Source organism: Rhinolophus hipposideros (assembly GCF_964194185.1).
Source record: "Rhinolophus hipposideros genome assembly, chromosome: 20".
Classification (NCBI taxonomy): Eukaryota; Metazoa; Chordata; class Mammalia; order Chiroptera; family Rhinolophidae; genus Rhinolophus; species Rhinolophus hipposideros.
Genome location: NC_138066.1, coordinates 21,424,386 through 21,443,094, shown reverse-complemented (window position 1 = coordinate 21,443,094; position 18,709 = coordinate 21,424,386). Strand labels below are relative to the sequence as shown.

The 18,709-nt window shown below is 40.3% G+C and overlaps 2 protein-coding genes across 2 annotated transcripts in view; one reads left to right on the top strand and one right to left on the bottom strand.

Moving 5' to 3' along the window:
• Nucleotides 1-3,612: 3,612 nt before the first annotated feature.
• ZNF830 (zinc finger protein 830) lies at nucleotides 3,613-8,607 on the bottom strand. Its single transcript, XM_081027427.1, has one exon. It carries the CDS (start codon nucleotides 7,051-7,053, stop codon nucleotides 5,986-5,988), a length of 1,068 nt encoding a protein of 355 aa, XP_080883553.1. The 5' UTR covers nucleotides 7,054-8,607; the 3' UTR covers nucleotides 3,613-5,985.
• The window catches only part of CCT6B (chaperonin containing TCP1 subunit 6B), a gene marked incomplete at its 5' end in the record, with an annotated part of 32,990 nt that continues 21,514 nt past the window's right edge, over nucleotides 7,234-18,709 (top strand). The window contains 4 exons of the mRNA XM_081027428.1: nucleotides 7,234-7,370; nucleotides 13,413-13,476; nucleotides 14,039-14,173; nucleotides 17,451-17,624. Of these exons, the coding sequence (XP_080883554.1) occupies nucleotides 7,234-7,370; nucleotides 13,413-13,476; nucleotides 14,039-14,173; nucleotides 17,451-17,624 (510 nt within the window). The remainder of the gene's footprint in view (nucleotides 7,371-13,412; nucleotides 13,477-14,038; nucleotides 14,174-17,450; nucleotides 17,625-18,709) is intronic.

Below are 18,709 nucleotides of genomic sequence, written 5' to 3'. Positions count from 1 at the left end.
TTGTAGTTGAGGAAACTAAGGTTGCAATAACTTACCTAAGGTCACATAGTTAAAAAGGGGTGGACTACAGGACAGTGTCACTGTTGTTCCCCAGTTGGAATGTCTGGGAATTGATGTCATTAGTCTTGCTTCCATCAGAGACTACTAAGGAGTAAAATTTATTACTGGTGAAATGGGGAAAGGCAGGGCAGTGTGGAGAGAAAAATATGGCTTTCCAACCCAGCCAAGGTCTCTGGACAGCACCCTTAACCTTGACAGTTAACTTCTCTAATCCTAATTCTTGCTATTTTGGGGGGATCCTCTCCCACTTTTCACATTTCATTATTAAATAGTAGTAGAATATTGGACTGGGAATCAAGTTACATCTAGTCTTATCTTAGCAATGAACTTGATGAGTGACCTTGGACAAATCATTAGACGTCTAAAATGGAGGTGAAATAACTGTTTAACTTCTCTGGGTGGAGGGGGGGGGTGTTGAGACTTGAAGGAAACTAATCTGAACTAATTGGTGAGCAAGCAATACTCTCACTATGCAAATATAAGGTAATGTTAAATAATAACGATGCAGGGGAATAATAAGGACTTAGGGATTGTTGCATTAAGCAAATTCCTTCACTTCTGAGCATGTTCCATCGTCTGTAAAATGAAGGTATTACATAGTTTACAAGGTTGTTGTGAGGATTAGAAATGATGTAGCATGCTGCCAGACATGTGGTAGGAATCCAGTAAATGTAACTGTTATTAGTTACCTCACACACTGGCTTGTTCGATACTCTTACAACCACACTTGGCAGAACAGGCAAGCAAACAACACACATGCACAACGAAAACAGGAACCACCACCATCAACTACCCAATCAGTGTGGTCCTCTGAAGGCCCCTCAAGGTGACCGCTGGCTCCCAAGTGCACTGGAAGCCTGACAGATGCTGTTAGCAAATGGAGGTGCAGCCAGACGAACTCCTTTCCTCCTGAGAGACTGCGAGTGCTTTCAATGAAGCGCGGCTGAGTGCATTCGCTCTGAAATAGTATTGACGGCCAAGTGACAGGAGTGAGCCAAACAAAATGGTGATGGCAGAGAAGGGGAGGGCTGACAGCAGCTGGGAGGCAGTGTGCTTTGAGTCTCTGAACTTACTCTGCCCCCGACTCACTTTATTCCTTTTTCGCCATTTAAGAGGCCTCTAGGCAATCAGGGCTCCCCACGAGCTCCCATTGACATGGACATCCCTTGCTCGCCTGGTGTCATGAGGAATTCTTATTAGGTGCTAAACGTGGAGGTGGCCCATTACACTCTAGAGCCTGTTGTGTATGCCTCTGGTGCTGCTTCTCTCAGAATAGGTAAGGGCTTCATATGCCCAAGAAGGAAAACGCAAGGCAGGAAAAGATTTCTTAGCCCTTTAAGCTGTTGAACTGACTTTTGTTCTGGTTCTGACTTCCATCAGTCAGCTGGGTCTTTTTTGTTTTTTACTTTTCCAAACTATGCCGGTATTATTCATTCAACAGATGTTTATTGAACTTTATTATGTGCCTGGCATTTTAGGCTGTGAACAAGACACACAAGCTCCCTGCCCTTGTGGAGTTTACATTTTGGTGGGGAGAAACACAATGTATGTACAAATACAGCTAATTTAAGATAGTGATAAACTTAATGAATTCATAGAATAATGTGATAGTGACAGGTGGGAAGATAGCTGTTTATGTCATCTGAGAAAGACATTAGGGCTGAGGAATGAATGAGAAGAATGCCAAGCTATTTGAAGTCAGGTTCCAAGCAGAGGAACCTGGTACAGGTCCTGAAATGGCATGTTTGAGGAACAGAGTTTGCTAGTGAGACATGGGACATAGAGAATAAAGGGGGAAGTGTGGCAGATGAAATCAAAAGATAGGTCACAAAGTGGGGGCCCATGGATCACATTCAGCCCATATGGTGGTGTTTGAGGTTTCACTAAAACCAAAAATAACAATCTTGACTTGCAATTTCTCTTGAAAATTAAAACTTGGCCATGCCAGGCCACTATTACTGAATGACAATAATTGGTTTCAGCAGAGCAGTTATGCTTTCCTGTCCCCTCCCATTCCCCTTTCATGGGAATGTGGTCACCAGTTCATGTGTGATAGACATTTGAATTAGCAGCTGCTGAGCCCTAATAGGTTTGCTAAGGGCCTGATTGCCTTCCGCCTCTCCCCAAATGTGATGCAAGAATGAAGAATTTTAAGTGACAGTGACTTGACCTAAAATTTTAAAAGATCACTCTTAGTACCTTGTTGATAACAGATTGCAGCTAGGTTGGGGAAAACAGGCAACAGTTAATGCAAGAGATGTTGGTGGCTAGGACCAGTGGAGACAGAGAAGTGGACAGATTCTGGGCATATTTTAGAGGGAGAGCTGTCAGGACTTAACTAAAGCTAAGGTTGGGGGCTGAGAAAAGGGAATGAAGGATAACTCCCAGGAGAAAGGTCAAGTCTAGGGATATAAATCGGGAGTCATCAGGATATAGGTGGTATTTAAACCCATGGGAATGGGTGAGATCACTGAGGGAGGAAAGGTAGATAGAAAATAGAATGTAGTTTGGGATTTTCTTTTCCCCTGTACAAATTTAAATCTTCTAAATTCCTAGTATGATACAGGCTACAAGACTCTTAGTATTAAAGAGTCCCCTCTCAAGCCACCATTCCTACCCACATATTTACTCAAATCCCCCTACAAACATCCAGCCAAGTAGCTAGCCAATTGGTTCATCAACAGGACACATACTATTTCCATTAAGAATGTTCCAGTCCGTGTTCATTAGAAAAGTGGTTTTTCCTCCTATCAAACAGTTAGGTAGGTAAGTCTGTCTCTCTCTGTCTCTCTCTCTCTCTGCAAAAAGGGTCAGTACTGAGAGTGAAAGGAGGCTCTATTCATTAATTACAATAAGACAACTGGGACTATCCTGGGCAAACTGCAGGCAAAAGTAGTAATACTTTAGCCATTTCTGTCTTCAGATAGTCAATCAAATGACTTAAAAGGTGAGGTGCCATTTGTCTCATGGCAAAATAAAGGATTAGGGAGTTAAAAGAAACCTCAAGAAAATTATCTGCTTTAATTCTCTCATTTTAAAGAGGAAATTAAGGGGACCGAATTGTTAGCCTATGATCAAGTTAACAAGTTAGTAGCATGCAGCAGGGGAAGACCAGACACCACTAGCAGAAATAGTTGCCTCTCACCACACCCTGTGAGGTATCATAGCGAACTAAGGTTCAGAGAGGTGACTTGCCCGAGATCACTAGCCATTAAGGATACTCAAATGTTAAAGTCTATAAAGTTCCAACTCCTCAGAGCATGACAGCCAAAGCCCTCTACAATGGTGCATAATCTACTTTTCCGATCATTAACTTTCATTGTTGTCAGGAATGAACACTGTGGTCTAATTACATTGGCCTGCTCACTACCTTCTGAGCATGCTTTATTTTTCCAGCTGTATACCTTTCTCTTTAAATCTGCACTGTCTTTATGGTGGCCATTAGTCATATATGGTTGGTGAGTACTTGAAATGTGGCCAGTCTAAACTGAGATGTACTGTTAGATACACTCAGGTTGAAAAAATGTAGAATGCCTAAAATGTAAAAAGATTTCCTTAATAATGTTTAAATATCGATTGCATATTGAAACAATATTTTGGACATACTGGATTAAATAAAATGTTACAAGTAATTTCACATTTTTTAACTTTATGTGGCTACTAAAATTTAAAATATGTATGTGGCAGTATTTTTAAATGGACAGTGCTCCTCTAAATCATTAGCCTAGCCTCTTATGCCACCAGGGCCCACCATTCAAACCCATCTTGTACTGTCTCATCTTCTGAAATAATAAAGCAACAAATGACAGCAAGAGAATTAATATTCTCAGTAAGTGTAAGATAACTTCTTTTAGGCACCCACACTAAAAAACCCCTAAAAGCTCAACGAAGAAGCAATGTATCTTTAATTCAGGGCTCTGCCCAGTGATATTCAACTCTAACCTGAGGGCAGTAACACTCAATGTAATTCCTGGTCTGAATTCAAAACTTCTGGTTACAAACAAGCTGACCACTGACCACTTCAGTGCAATGCAGCATCTACTGTCAAGGAAATCATTTGTTATACCCCATCAAGATACTGAATCTTCAGGCCCAGGGATGTTTACATTTCTGGATTAAAATCGGTGTACTTATGGAAAAGGCATGTTTGAAATTGAAAACAAAACAAAACAAACCCCTAAAACCCTTAATTCTATATCACGCCTGTTTTTCTTCCACTTCAAGTCACTAAAATGTTAGCTCTTCCTGCGAAATTCTCTAAATTCTATTCTTTTTCTCTCAATCTATACCTAATCAAAGTCTTGGTCACCTTGCTTTTAAAATCTAGTTTTCAAGTAGTCTAACAGCTTCCTTTTCCCCTATCCATGTTCATTCCATTCTATATAATACTGCAACTAAAATCATCTTCCTTTGCAGATGTAATTCTTTGCTCAAAAACTTCCCTTTTTCCACATTGCCTACAGGAAGAATTCTTTTGTCTAGCATACAAGGTTTTTTCATATCTTATCTCTTTATGTACTCTCCTCCATAAAACCTGGGTTTTAGGGAAACTAGACCGAATTTATACAAAGCTCTTAGAACCCTATGTAGTAAGAACTCTGTAAGTCTTAGCTATTATTATTACTGTTCTTTTATTTGAATATGCTGTATGCATTTCTATGTCCAGACATTGCTAATTCCTTTTTTCCTATTTGAATACCTCTATCTCCAAAGGGAGAAGAAGTGATTTAAATGATCAATGACCAGCACAAGGCAACTGTTACTCCTTGAGAAAACAACTTATATAGCAGGTCCTTGAATAATGTCATTTCTTCCATTCAACATCCTTTCATAACACTGATGAAATGCTGTAGGAATTTAATTCTTGTTCATATCAATTACCTATGGTAAAATTCATTTCATTGTATCATTTTGCTGCAGTTCCAAGAACATATCAAGGATGTGAAGTGAAGATTTACTGTATATTCTTTCTACGATAGACAGAACTGATAACTCTGAATGCTAATTTGCCCCAAAATGTAGTAATAAAATTTAAGACTGGATGGAATATTTTAAAAAGGTAATATTGATTTTATACAATAGACAGTAAACTTACGGAACGTGTTAGTTGAAGAAAAAACAAAGCCTGAAAACTTATCAGTGGGTTCTGGATTTAGGGCAGTGGCTCTCCAACTTCCGTGTAATTAAAATAAACTGGGAAGCTTTCAAAATTAATACAGATGCGTGGGCCCCACTCCAGATTTACTGAAATCTCTCTAATGGCAGGGCTTGGGCACACACATTTTTAGAAAGCTTCATAGGTGATTCACGTGCACCTACATCTGAGAATCATTGGTTTAATCAAGAGAAATTTTGGGTTGAGGCTGGTCATGTTTGGCATATATTTTTCACCATGTTCTCCTGCAGCATGTTGTTGGAACAGAAACAGAATACTCGCAGAACTCATTAGCCCTGAATGACTTATGTATCCATGAGCAATGTTTCTAAACACAGAACAGCAAAGCCCCTCCCACTCTCGAGTTTGATTTAGGGGGCGAGAACATTAAAAGCCATAAACATCCCAAACACCACGCTTGGTATTTCCTCTAAATGCCTGCCTGTTGGGCTTACTCCTGTTACAAAGTTACAAACAGAATTACCTAAGTAAATATATATTTAACTATGTACAATATTTACAGCTCACAGATTTTCCAACCCCCCCCCCCCAAATCATACATTTAAATCCGTAAACAGGTGAAAAAGTTGGCATTTTCGCATTTACTTCAAACATGTCCAAACACCTTCACCTCTAAAACGATTTACGCGCATTTCCCACAGCGCTCGCGGCACCAGCCCGGCCCAGTTACCGCACCGCCCTGGAGTAACCCACGGGGCAACCGTCTGGGGCCGCGGCGCCGAGTGCCACACGCCCCGGGGCCCCGAACCCTACAGCAGAGCCCCTTTCACCCTCCAGTCCTGCGACAACAGATCCTGCAGTTCGCCCTCGTCGTCGCTGCCGACGTGCTCGTCCTCCTTCTTCTGCAGCTCTTTGATGCTCAGAACCTCGCGCAGTTTCTGTCTGATTTCGTCCTGGCGGTTCCGCAGGTTCTCCACCCGCCGGTAACACTCGATCTGCTCGTCGATCTCCCCGATCTGCCGGTCCAGCCGCCCCTCCTCGTCCTCCTCGGCGACGATGGCGTCGGAGATGGTGTCGACCTGTCGCATGGCCTTCTGGAACTCGTCCCACTCCTTGTCCATCTGGTCCTTCGGGGCGTCCACCTTTCGTACCCTCGCGTCGACCTCAGGGTCGTCGAAAAACCCTTCCGGGAGCGCTTCCGCCGTGTTTTCCCGCCTCGCCGCGACCTTTCCGTGCACTTCCGCTTTCTCGATGGACCCGGAATGAGGAAGCACAGGGGCCTCGGGGGGATCCGCCGGCGGGAAGCCGCTCGGCAGGACGCCGCCCGGGGCCTCCCGGGGGCACGAGAGCGAGTGCTCCGCGCCCGGCGCGTCCCCGCGTCTCTTTTCTCCTCCTGCCTCCTCCTCCTCGTCACCAGGGAGTGGAGCGCGTCCCGAAGCCTTACCGGCAGGGGCTCTCGTGGACTCCTTGCCCGCTGTGTCCGCGTCGGTGGGCAAGGCGGCCGTGGAGGGCTGTCCCGCGGGGGCCTTCGCTCTTTTGGCCTCGTGGCCACCCGCGTCCGGCGCCTTCCTCTTGGAGGACGGAGGCACAGCGCTGGTCGACGGCCCCTCGCTGGCGTCCCTCGCATCTTTCAGTCCCGCGACTTTCTCTCGGTGCTGCTTCCCCAGGACGTGCGTGGGCCACAGGAGCTCGCTCTTAACCGGGGTGTTGCACAGCACACAACTCAGCTGCCCCACACGGTTGTACCTCGCGAGGGGAGAGTCGATGCGTTTCCGGTTGGTGCTCAGACGCTGCTTCTCCTTCATCAACCGCCGCAATTCATCTTGACTCACCACTCGCTTCCCGCCCGAAGCCCGAGCCGAGGCGGGGGACGCCATGTTTGCGACCGGACCCCAGGCGGTTCTGGCTTCCGTCCCGGCGAGGTTTGTGCACGTCACTTCCTGTGCGGTCGGGGATTGGCGGAGGTTTCGGAGCGTGCGCCCTGGCGCCCGGAGGGCCCTGAAATTCGCGGTCCGGCGGTTTGGTGCCGGTTGGATGGCTCCTTCTTCCTTCGGGTTATGTCTGCAATAAAGGCGATCAACTCCAAGGCCGAGGTGGCGCGGGCCCAGGCGGCCTTGGCCGTCAATATATGCGCCGCTCGAGGGCTGCAGGACGTGCTGCGGACCAACTTGGGTCCTAAGGGCACCATGAAGATGTGAGACGGCGGTTGGAGCGGCGGTTGGGGCGACTGCGCTTGGTCGGTGTCGCAGCGCGCACCGAGGCAAACGTCGCAAACGCGAAGAGATTCGAGCAAAGTGCACACACTTGGGGGCCTGGTTTCCCTCTGTCTCGTTCCTTCCCTGAGGGCATCTCTATCCTGATGGTGGAGGGGGAGAAAAGCCTTCCCGAGGAGAAGGCTCCACGGCTGAATCTGTCACCCCGCCACCCCACCCCACCGATGTTCCTTAAGGTTCCTGTGCAATTAGGAAGTCAGTTCATGTCGCGTTTCATAAGGAACACACGCCCTCTAACTCCCTTGTCTTTAATGCTGTACGCCCTTCCTTTCCGTTTTGTTTGGCCGTGTGCTGTGCAGAGGGCGTGGGGTTTGCAGCCTGGGTTCCAATCCAAGTCCCCTCCTCCGTAGTGTCATCCTTAGGCACCTTACGTGCACGCTCTGACTAAGGTCCTGCACGTCTGTTCCTCCCTCCAGCATTGATTTATTTAGCACCATTATTTTCTTTAGAAGAGAGTGAGGGAAAGCGACCAGTGTGGGCAGCAAGGTGTAAGAGGAGACAGTCTTAGAGGAAGGAGCAAAATAATATTAGCGCTGAAGGACAGCACTTAGGTACGACCTGGGATGCTGGGAACACGCTCCTGGCCCACATAGTTTCAGTTCTTGAGGTTTGGTAGAGACGGAATGTGTGTACGACCACGAACGTACGTACGCCTGTCCGTTCACGCATCCACGTGTGCGATTATACTGAGGGACACGGACTGATTATTGATGGGCGAAGAAGAATCCTCTCAAATCACGGATTTTTGGGGGGTCTTTTCCCAATTACAATAGTGGAAATGATCTTATTTTTTAAAGTTATTTTTCATTTGCAGTTGACGTAATATGTTAGTCTCAGTTACACAACGTAAGGATTAAACATTTTACATACCTTACGAAGTGATCCCCCTGGCAGGTTATCGCTATGCATAGTTATTACAACATTATTGACTATGTGTCCTACCGTGTTTCCCCGAAATTAAGACCCAACCGGAAAGGAAGCCGTAGCATGATTTTTCAGGATGCTCGTAATATAAAATAAGCCCTACTGTGTCTTTTTAAAAAAATAATTGTTTTATTTTTTAATTACAGTTGATATACGATAGTATATTAGTTTCAGGTGTATTACAGTGATTAGACATTTGTATAACTTACGAAGTGATCACCCCAATAAATCTAGTACCCAGCTGATACCTATATAGTTATTACAGTATTACTGACTATATTCCTTATGCTGTACCCTTCATCCCCATGACTATTTTGTAGCTACCAATTTGCACTTCTTAATCCCTTCACCTTTTTCACCCTGCCCCTAGACCCTCTCCCATCTTTTACCCCAACAAATCTAGTATCCCTCTGACACCATACATATTTATTACAATATTATTGATTATATTCTTTATGCTATACCCAACATCCCCATAACTACTTTTATATATATATATATAAAATTATAGTTGGAAACCCCGTGGCCATCTTGTGGTTACCGACTGTTTTCTAATCCCCTCACCTTCCCCCTTATCCCCACCCCCCCGCCCATCCTCAGTTTTTCCTCTTTGTCTCCAAAACTGTTTCTGATTAGGTCATTCACTTATTCTTTTCTTTAGATTCTGCACATAAGTGAGATCATATGGTACTTGTCTTTCTCTGTCTGACTTATTTCACTTAACATAATGTTCTCTACGTCCATCCATGTTGTTGCAAATGGTAAGATTTCTTTCTTCTTTATGGCTGCGTAATACTCCATTGTATAAATGTACCACAGTTTCTTAATCCAGTCATCGACCGATGGGCATTTCGGTTGTTTCCATGTCTTGGCTATTGTGTATAGTGCTGCAATAAACACAGGAGTGCATACAGATTTTTGAATTGGAGTTTTGGAATTCTCCGGGTAGATGCCTAGGAGTGGAATTACTGGATCATGGGGTAGTTCCATTTTCAGATTCCTGAGATACCTCCATACTGTTTTCCATAGTGGCTGCACTAATCTGCAATCCCACCAACAGTGCACTAGCGTTCCCTTTTCTCCACATCCGCACCAGCATTTGTTATTTGTTGATTTATTGATGATAGCCATTTTGACTGGAGTGAGGTGGTATCTCATTGTGGTTTTTATTTGCATTTCTCTGATGGTTAGTGAAGTTGAGCATTTCTTCATATGTCTGTTTGCCTTCTGTATGTCCTTTTTAGAAAAATGTCTCTTCAAGTCCTCTGCCCATTTTTTAATTGGGTTGTTTGCTTTTTTGGAGTTGAGTTGAGTGAGTTTTTTTATAGATTTGTGATATTAACCCCTTATCAGATATATCATTGGCAAATATCTTTTCCCATTCAGTAGGATCCCTTTTTGTTTTATTGATGGTTTCCTTTGCTGTGAAAAAACTTTTTAGTTTGATGTAATCCCACATGTTTATTTTCTCTCTTACTTCCCTAGCTCCAGGGGATACATCAGTAAAAATCCTACTCCGGGTAATGTCTGTGAAGCCTAATGTGTCTTTTGGAGCAAAAGTTAATATAAGACTCAGTCTTATTTTCGGGGAAATACGTAGGGCTTATTTTATATTACGAGCATCCTGAAAAATCATGCTAGAGCTTATTTTCCAGTTAGGTTTTATTTTCGGGGAAACATGGTATGCTGTACTTTACATCCCTGTGACTATTTTTGTAACTGGCAATTTGTGCTTCTTAATCCCTTCAGGTTTTTAATCCATCCCTCCAACCTGCCTTCCCATATGATGACCATCAATTTGTTCTCTATATCTATGAGTTTGTTTCTGTTTTCATTTATTTTTTTTAGGTTCCACATATAAGTGAAATCATATTTGTCTTTCGCTGTCTGACTTACTTCACTTAGCATAGTACTCTCTAGGTCTATCCATGTTGTCACAAATGGTAAGATTTCATTCTTTTTTTATGGCTGAGTAATCCATTGTGTGTGTGTGTATATATATATATATATATATATATATATACACACACACACACACACATAATATATATATATATATATATATATATATATATATACACACACACATATATTACATCTTCTTAATCCATTTGTCTATCGATGGCCTCTTAGGAGGTTGCTTCCATATCTTGGCTATTGTAAATGCTGCAGTGAACATAGGGGTGCCCATATCTGTTTGAATTAGTGTTCTGGATTTCTTTGGATCAATACCCAGAACTGGAATTGTTGGGTCATAAGGGAGTTCTATTTTTAAGTTTTTGAGGAACTTCCATATTGTTTTCCATAGTGGCTGAGACAATTTACAATACTACCAACAGTGCGTAAGGGTTCCTCTTTTCTCCGCATCCTCACCAACACTTGTTGTTTGTTGATTAATTGATGATGGCCATTCTGGTGTCGATGGCCATCGACAGGTGTGATATATTATTATGGTTTTAATTTGAATTTCTCTATGATTAGTGATGTTGAGCATCTTTTCATATGTCTATTGGCCATCTGTATGTCCTCTTTGGAGAAATGTGTATTCAAGTCTTCTGCCCATTTTTTAATCTTTTTTTTTTTTTGGTGTTAAGTTGTATGTGTTCCTCTTATACCTTTTTGCCCTCACTAGTCTCTTTCCCTTACTCTCTTCTAAAGAAAATAATGGTACTAAATAAATATATGCTGAAAGGATGAACAGATATGAAGAACCTTAGTCACATAGCATCCAAGTAACTTGCCTAAGGACTCACAACTAAGAGGGGAACTTGTATATTTTGGATATTAACCCCTTATTGGATCTATCATTGGTATCTTCTCCCATTTTCAGTAGGTTGTCTTTTTGTTGATTGTTTCCTTTACTGTGCAGAAACTTTTTAGTTTGATATAGTTCCGTTTATTTTTTCTTTTGTTTTCCTTGCCTGAGGAGATATAGCCACAAAAATTTTGCTGAGAGCAATTTCAAAGAGTTTACTGCCTATGGTTTCTTCTAGGAGTTTTATGGTTTCAGGTCTTAATACATTTAAGTCTTTAATCCATTTTGAGTTTATTTTTGTGTGTGGTAAGAGAGTGGTCTAGTTTCATTTTTTTGCATGTGTCTGTCCAGTATTCCCAACACCATTTATTGGAGAGACTGTCTTTACCCCATTGTATGTTCTTGTCTCCTTTGTCATGGTGTTGACCATTAGGCCTGGGTTTATTTCTGGTCTCTCTATTCTGTTCCATTGATCTATGTGATTGTTTTTATGCCAGTGCCATACTGTTTTGATTACTGTAGTGTTGTAGTATAGTTTGATGTCAGGTGGCGTGGCACCTCTAACTTTGTCCTTGTTTCTCAAGATTGCTTTGGTTATTTGGGGTCTTTTGTGGTTCCATATAAATTTTAGGACTATTTGTTTTAGTTTTGTGAAAAATGTTATTGGTATTTTGTTAGGGATTGCACTGAGTCTGTATATTGCTTTGGGTAGTATGGACATTTTAATGATGTGAATTCTTCCTACCCATAAGCACGGTATATGCTTCCATTTATGTGTATCTTCTTCAATTTCTTTCTTCAATGTCTTACAGTTTTCCAAGTACAGGTCTTTCACCTCCTTAGTTCAATTTATTCCTAGATATTTTATTTTATATTTTTAATGTTATTGTAAATGGGATTGTTTTTCAAATTTCTCTTTCTGATAGTTCTTTATTGGTGTATAAAAATGCAACCGATTTCTGAACATTAATTTTCTATCCTGCTGTTTTACTGAATTCGTTTATCAATTCTATTAATTTTTTGGTGGGATATTTAGGGTTCTTTCTATATAGTATCGTGTTATCTGCAAATGATGACAGTTTTACTTCTTTCTTTCCAGTTTGGATGCCTTTTATTTATTTTTCTTGTCTGACTGCTGTGGCTAGGACTTCTGTGGATGATTTTTGACCAGAGTCTTGAAAGACAAATCGAGTTCACCATTTGGAAATGGGAGGAAAGTTCTTCTAGATAGAGCAGCTTCAGGAACAAGAAAGCCCAATGGTATAAATCCAACAGAAACAAAAACAAACATGATGTATTAAGGCAACCACAAGATTTTTTTTTTTTTTTTTTTTACAGGATTTTATTGGGGAACAGTGTGTACTTCCAGGACGTGTTGTTGTTTTTTTTTTCCAAGTCAAGTTGTTGTCCTTTCAGTCTTAGTTGTGGAGGGCGCAGCTCAGCTCCAGGTCCAGTTGCCGTTTTCTAGTTGCAGGGGACGCAGCCCACCATCCCTTGAGGGAGTCGAACCGGCAACCTTGTGGTTGAGAGGACATGCTCCAACCAACTGAGCCATCCAGGGCAACCACAAGATTTTACCACAACATCTCATTTTGGTAGAGGAGACAGGAAAAATATACATAAGCAGATTGGGAAAGGTCAACTATGCCATTGCTAAATAGTTTGGATTTTTCCTTAAAGGTGATGTTCAACATGAAAATCATTGAAAGATTTTTGATCAGGGAAATGAGTGAGTCACAATGCCTTTTAGAAAGATAAATGTAATTTGGAGGGTAGATTCAAATTCAGAGATATCTGGATGCTAATTAGTTCAGACTACAAATGATGATAATGGAAACGGAGAGGATGGGGTAGATTCAAGAGACCTTTAGGATGTAAAATTGATATAACTTGAAAATCCAATGAATGTGAGGGGTGAGAGAAGAAACTAAGTTGAGTGAATGGTAACGTTTCACCAAAATAAAAAACCTGTAGGAAATTCATGACTTTGTGGTGTAGACTTCCAAGTACCCTTCTTGACCAAACCACTGTTCTTAACTCATCAACTACTCTTATTCTTAAACTTGTAAATCCTCCATTTGGAATGAAATCACCATAGCAGTCCATCTGGGGGAGAAGTGATTCTATGGGATGAAAATGGTGGTGATTACTACGGTATTTCCATGGTACTATGGAAATTTTCCAAGGCTCGTTTCCTACATTAAAGATAGTGGAGTGGCAAGCACTGGGAGTCTTGCTTGACTTTTGCCATATGAAATTAGTAACATCACTGTTTTCTGAACAGGCTTGTTTCTGGTGCAGGTGACATCAAACTCACCAAAGATGGCAATGTGCTGCTACACGAGATGGTGAGCTTGGGCTGCTGACTTTAATAAATATTAATAAGCCTTCCTTGAGAACATGGTTCAGTTTGTATATCTTCAAACCAAGGCTGTCAGCTAACTCCTGCAGTCAGGAGATATGCTTGTTGGATAAAACCTCGATCAAAAATGTGTTTGCGGCTGTTTTCCAATCTTTGTATAGTCCAAGTAATAGCTTAAGGATACTTCCAAATTAGTTACATCTTTTAAAGGCACTGCATTGTGTTCTTTATAATCATGGAAAGATAAAAAACCCTTTGCAATTTTAGTAAATATATTCATCTTTGAGATTGAAGGATTTAACCTAATTTTAGAAATGGCATTGCATTCTGTAGCAAAGACTTGCAAAGTGTTCAAACATCAGTAGTTCTCAATTTTTAACTTGGTCTTGACGTTTATTAAGTATTGATAATATAAAATTTGTGAACCTGTAGAATGAAACTTAATTTGTTTCTTAGTTTTACTATTGATTCTTAGGTTATCTTGTTTTTGGTGGGCAATTTTTTATATCATTCTCTCTCTTATTTAATCTGTTGCTTGCTTTTTCTAGCAAATTCAACACCCAACAGCTTCCTTGATAGCAAAAGTAGCAACAGCCCAGGATGACATTACAGGAGATGGTACTACTTCGAATGTTCTAATTATTGGGGAGTTACTAAAACAAGCTGATCTTTACATTTCTGAGGTATTAGAATTTCATAGAATTCACATTCATATGATAGTTTATTTTGAATGGAAAGTTTTTGTTTTTCCTAGTAAAATGGTTTCATTTTAGATGGCAAAGGTTAATATTTATCAAGATATTTTTGGACATTTATAAATGAAAATAATAATGAACTTTTTTGACAAAATATAATGCCTTTTATCGTTCTATAATTGTTCTCGTTTATTAGTTGTTAATCTCTTACTGTGCCTAATTTATCGATTAAACTATCACAGGTGTGCATGTACAGGAATATATACCTCTTTTTAAAATGAAATATTTAAGATATATGAAAAGGTAAAAAAGTTACCCATATACTCATGACTAGTGGCCTAAACAAGAAAACATCACTGATAAAGTTGAAACCAAATTGGTTTTAAAAAATAACTGGAGGGCCGGCCGGGTGGCGCAGGCGGTTGGAGCTCCGTGCTCCTGGCTCCGAAGGCTGCCGGTTCGATTCCCACGTGGGCCAGTGGGCTCTCAACCAAAAAAAAAAAAAAAAAATAACTGGAGAAAAATTATTGAAGGCTTTCCACATTGTGAATTTCCGTACCTTTCTATTTTTATTTCCCTTTGTAAGCCATCTACTCTAGCCAGATTTGTCCATACACTAGCCTCTGAAATCATTACATATGTTTCTACCTCTATGTCTTTGTTCAATCTGTAATTTCTTCTTGGGATTACTTATCTGTCTTTTCTAATTAAGTGCGTATTTGAATTTTTCTTCTCTTTCAAGGATCATTTCAACAAAGCATAGCTTGGTCAAAGTACTAAAATTATTACTTCTTTGTATTTTATTTAGTATTTGAAATTGTTAATTCTGTAATTGCAACTTATTTCAGTGAGGATGCTTTTGGCTGGAAGCAGTGGAAACTTGACTAAAAGTCACTGAAACAATGAAGATGTTATCTCCCATAATAGAACATAGAGAGATAAGGCAGCCTTCCAGGGCTGGTTGATTAAAAAAGTCAGTCAGTTATCAAGTATGCAGGTCTCTTAGCACTTCCACTTACAATGCTATTGTATCATAAGGCTTATTTCCATCCTGACTGTAAGACTGTCTGAGGAAATCAGGTCTCTTCCCTTAGTATTAATAACACTCCGTAGGAGAGGGCAAGAGAAGACCATTTATCCAACTATGGAATGTAAATCCTTCCTTTATTTGATTGGGCCAACTTTGGTCTTATGTCCATCCCAAACCAGTAATGGTTTGGGGGGCAGTTGACTTAAGTCTAATCAGAATCCACCCCTTCATCTAGGGGTAGGGTCAGCTTCCTCTGAAGCACTGTAGGAAGAGAGATACTGAAACAAAATTAGGGTTGGGTAAGGAAGAAAGAAGTTTCGGAAGGTGGAGATGCTGCCAGACATTGACATGAAACTGGCAGTACAACGGTGGAGCTAGGGACAGGATATGACAGAAACACGGACGAGGGAGGGATATCCTAAACTGGCCTGCGGTAGTCAGAAAGCATTTTCTGAAGGAAATAAGGCCTGGGCTAAAACTTTAGGATAAGGAGTGAGCCAGATAAAAGACTGAGGGGTGAGGAGAATGGCATTCTAGGCAGAAGGAACAACATGAGCATGGTATCCGTATAGAGCTAAGAAATGTTTGATGTTGGCGGAGTTTAAAGTGATGTGACTGACCAAGAAGAATCATTCGTATTAATATACCAATGGGTGATATGTTCAGGTTATTTTAAATATTTGGGGGACAGTTTTAAGGGAGTCAAGACTGGAGGTTTTGACTGGAGGTTTTCAGAGCAATCCAGGTGAGAAATTAGGAGGTCCTAGACCAAGGAAATTTTTTATTTTATTATTTATTTATTTATTTATTTTTAAGGAGGGTGCAGCTCACCTTGGCCCATGTGTGGATCCAATTGGCAACCTTGGTGTTATTAGCACCACACTCTAACCAACTGAGCTAACCGGCCACCCTCAATAGGAAATGTTTTGAAAAAGGTTAATAACACAGGCTCTGGAGTCAGACCTTGTGGGTTTAAATCCTGGCTCCTCCTCTTATTAGCCCAGTGATCTAAGGCAAAATTACGTTTTTTCTTTAAGCCTCAATTTCCTCGTCTGTGAAACAGACATACAACATCCACTTCATAGTGTTGAGAGGACTTAAAGAAATACATGTAAAGCTCTTTAGAATAGTGCCTGGCACAAATGCTCAATAGAGATCAACTTTTAAAAATTGTTATAGGACTGATGTAAAGGAATGGAGGAAGGGAATAAATAGACCTTGCTCCAATTTTCAGTAAGTTTGTATATTTTCAGAATAAAAAGTACTGTTTTTTAGAACAAATATTTTATTATAATGTCAGACTATAGGAAAGTTGCAAGAATATTCCAGAGAATAACATTTTTCTCTCTCTCAGATAAACGTGTGTGTGTGTGTGTGTGTGTGTGTGTTAATGTACGTATTTTTTCTGAATGGTATAACTCGCAGACGTGATGATATAAATATTTCTGTATATTTCTTAAAACTAGGGAATTATATAATACAGTATAGTGATCAAAAACAGGAAATTAATACTAATATCGATACAGCGCTAATATCTAATCTTCAGATTTTATCACTTGTCCCAACAGTGCCCTTAATAGCAGAGGAAAAATCTAGGCTCATGAATTACATTTAGTTGTCACATCTTTTTAGTCTCCTTTAAGCTGGAATAGTTCCTGAACCATCTTTCGTGTTTCATGACATTACTATTTTTAGAATACAGGCCAGTTATTTTATAGAAAATCTCTCAATTTGGATTTGTCTGTTTCCTCATGATTAGACTCAGATTATGAATTTTGGACAGGAAGGGCTATAGTGTTCCTAATGCTTCATATCAGGAGGCACGTGATGTCTATTTATCTCATTACTGTGATGTTAACTTGGAACATTTGGTGAAAGTGGTGTCTGTCTGCCACTTTTCTTCAGGTTAATGCTGATTCTTTTCCTCTGCATTAAAAGGACTCTGTTTTTGTCCCCATTCAGAAGGATGCCACACAACAACAGTGTGTCATAATATTCAGAAATAAAAAGGATTTTGTAAGTTTTTGTACTGGACTTACACTTTTTCTGTAAGTTGGAGATTGTTTTAAATATGAAGCACTGAAAATTACTTTTATAAATTACATACATACACTTACAGCATTCGGTGGCATTGATGTAATATTACTTTTTTTTAGACAAACGTATCAATAGGAGAGGATGGTTACTTTTAATTGGGATGAATAGCTTTGTAACTTACAGTTTGTCGTTTCGTAGGGTCTGCACCCTAGAATAATAGCCGAAGGATTTGAAGCTGCAAAGAAAAAAGCACTTGAAGTTTTAGAAGAGGTTAAAATTAAAAAAGAGATGAAGAGAGAAATCCTCTTAGATGTGGCTAGAACATCTCTACAAACTAAAGTGCATGCTAAACTGGCTGATGTGTTAACAGAGGTATGTGATTAAACTTTTGCATTTAGAAAGAGCGTAGCCTGACACATAGTGATATTTTTCTTTTTCCTATAAGATAATCAGCTATTGCATGTGGTTCTTTTGAATGTAAAATATGGAAGACAAGTATTTATAGGCTTACTTATAGGCTTACTTACTTACTAGGTTTGATTGGTCAGAACAGTATGTGTCATTTTCCAAAAGTGTCATAGTAAGCCATCTTTTAAGTTAACTTGAAAGTTGAGAGGAGCTTGGCTGCTTGTGGCTCATCCCCTGTGGAAGCTGTTGTGGTGATGTACTGGTCTCTTAAACCTAGAGGTCTATATTTATTATGTGATACATGGGGAGGTGATACATGGGGAAGTTGTGGCAGCGTGCTTTGTAGTTGAAGGTTACCACTTTAATGAAGCATGATTGATCTGATAGATAATACATCTGGGAAATGCATATTTGTTTTGTTTCTGAAGGTATAATATATGTAATATAAGGACAAGATTAGGTATTTTGGGAAGCCTTTTATCAGGTGGCTATAGCTTGCTGATAGCATTGTTCCTTAGCTTTGCAGTTTCTGAAACTTGAATATATTAGTTTATTAGGAATAATGAAGTTATAACCAAATTCACAAGACATTGACATATAAATCAGAATGCTGTATTACTAATTTACATTGAGAAATACAAACACCAAATGGACTGGAACACCTGAGTTATTTCTGGTCAATTATCCTTACCAATAGGAAAAATTACTTGGGAATTCAGATTAACATCAGACAATTTCTTACTGAACAGATCCAAATAAAGACTCTGCTGTCTTTTCTGCTGTTGTAATATATAATATATCAAGTGGCCCAGAATCTACATCCTATCTGGTTAGGGCCCCCATTCTCTTTAGAGTTACAGACGCTGATACTCTCACTGTCCAATAGTTTTTGTCCTTATTCCTTATTTGACTCCAAAACCAAATATCATGTTACCTCAAATAAACTTTTCTAAGATATACAGAGGGTGCCAAAAGAATGTATACACATTTTAAGAAAGGAAAAAACTGTATTAAAATTGTAATACTCAATATATACCGATAACAAAAGA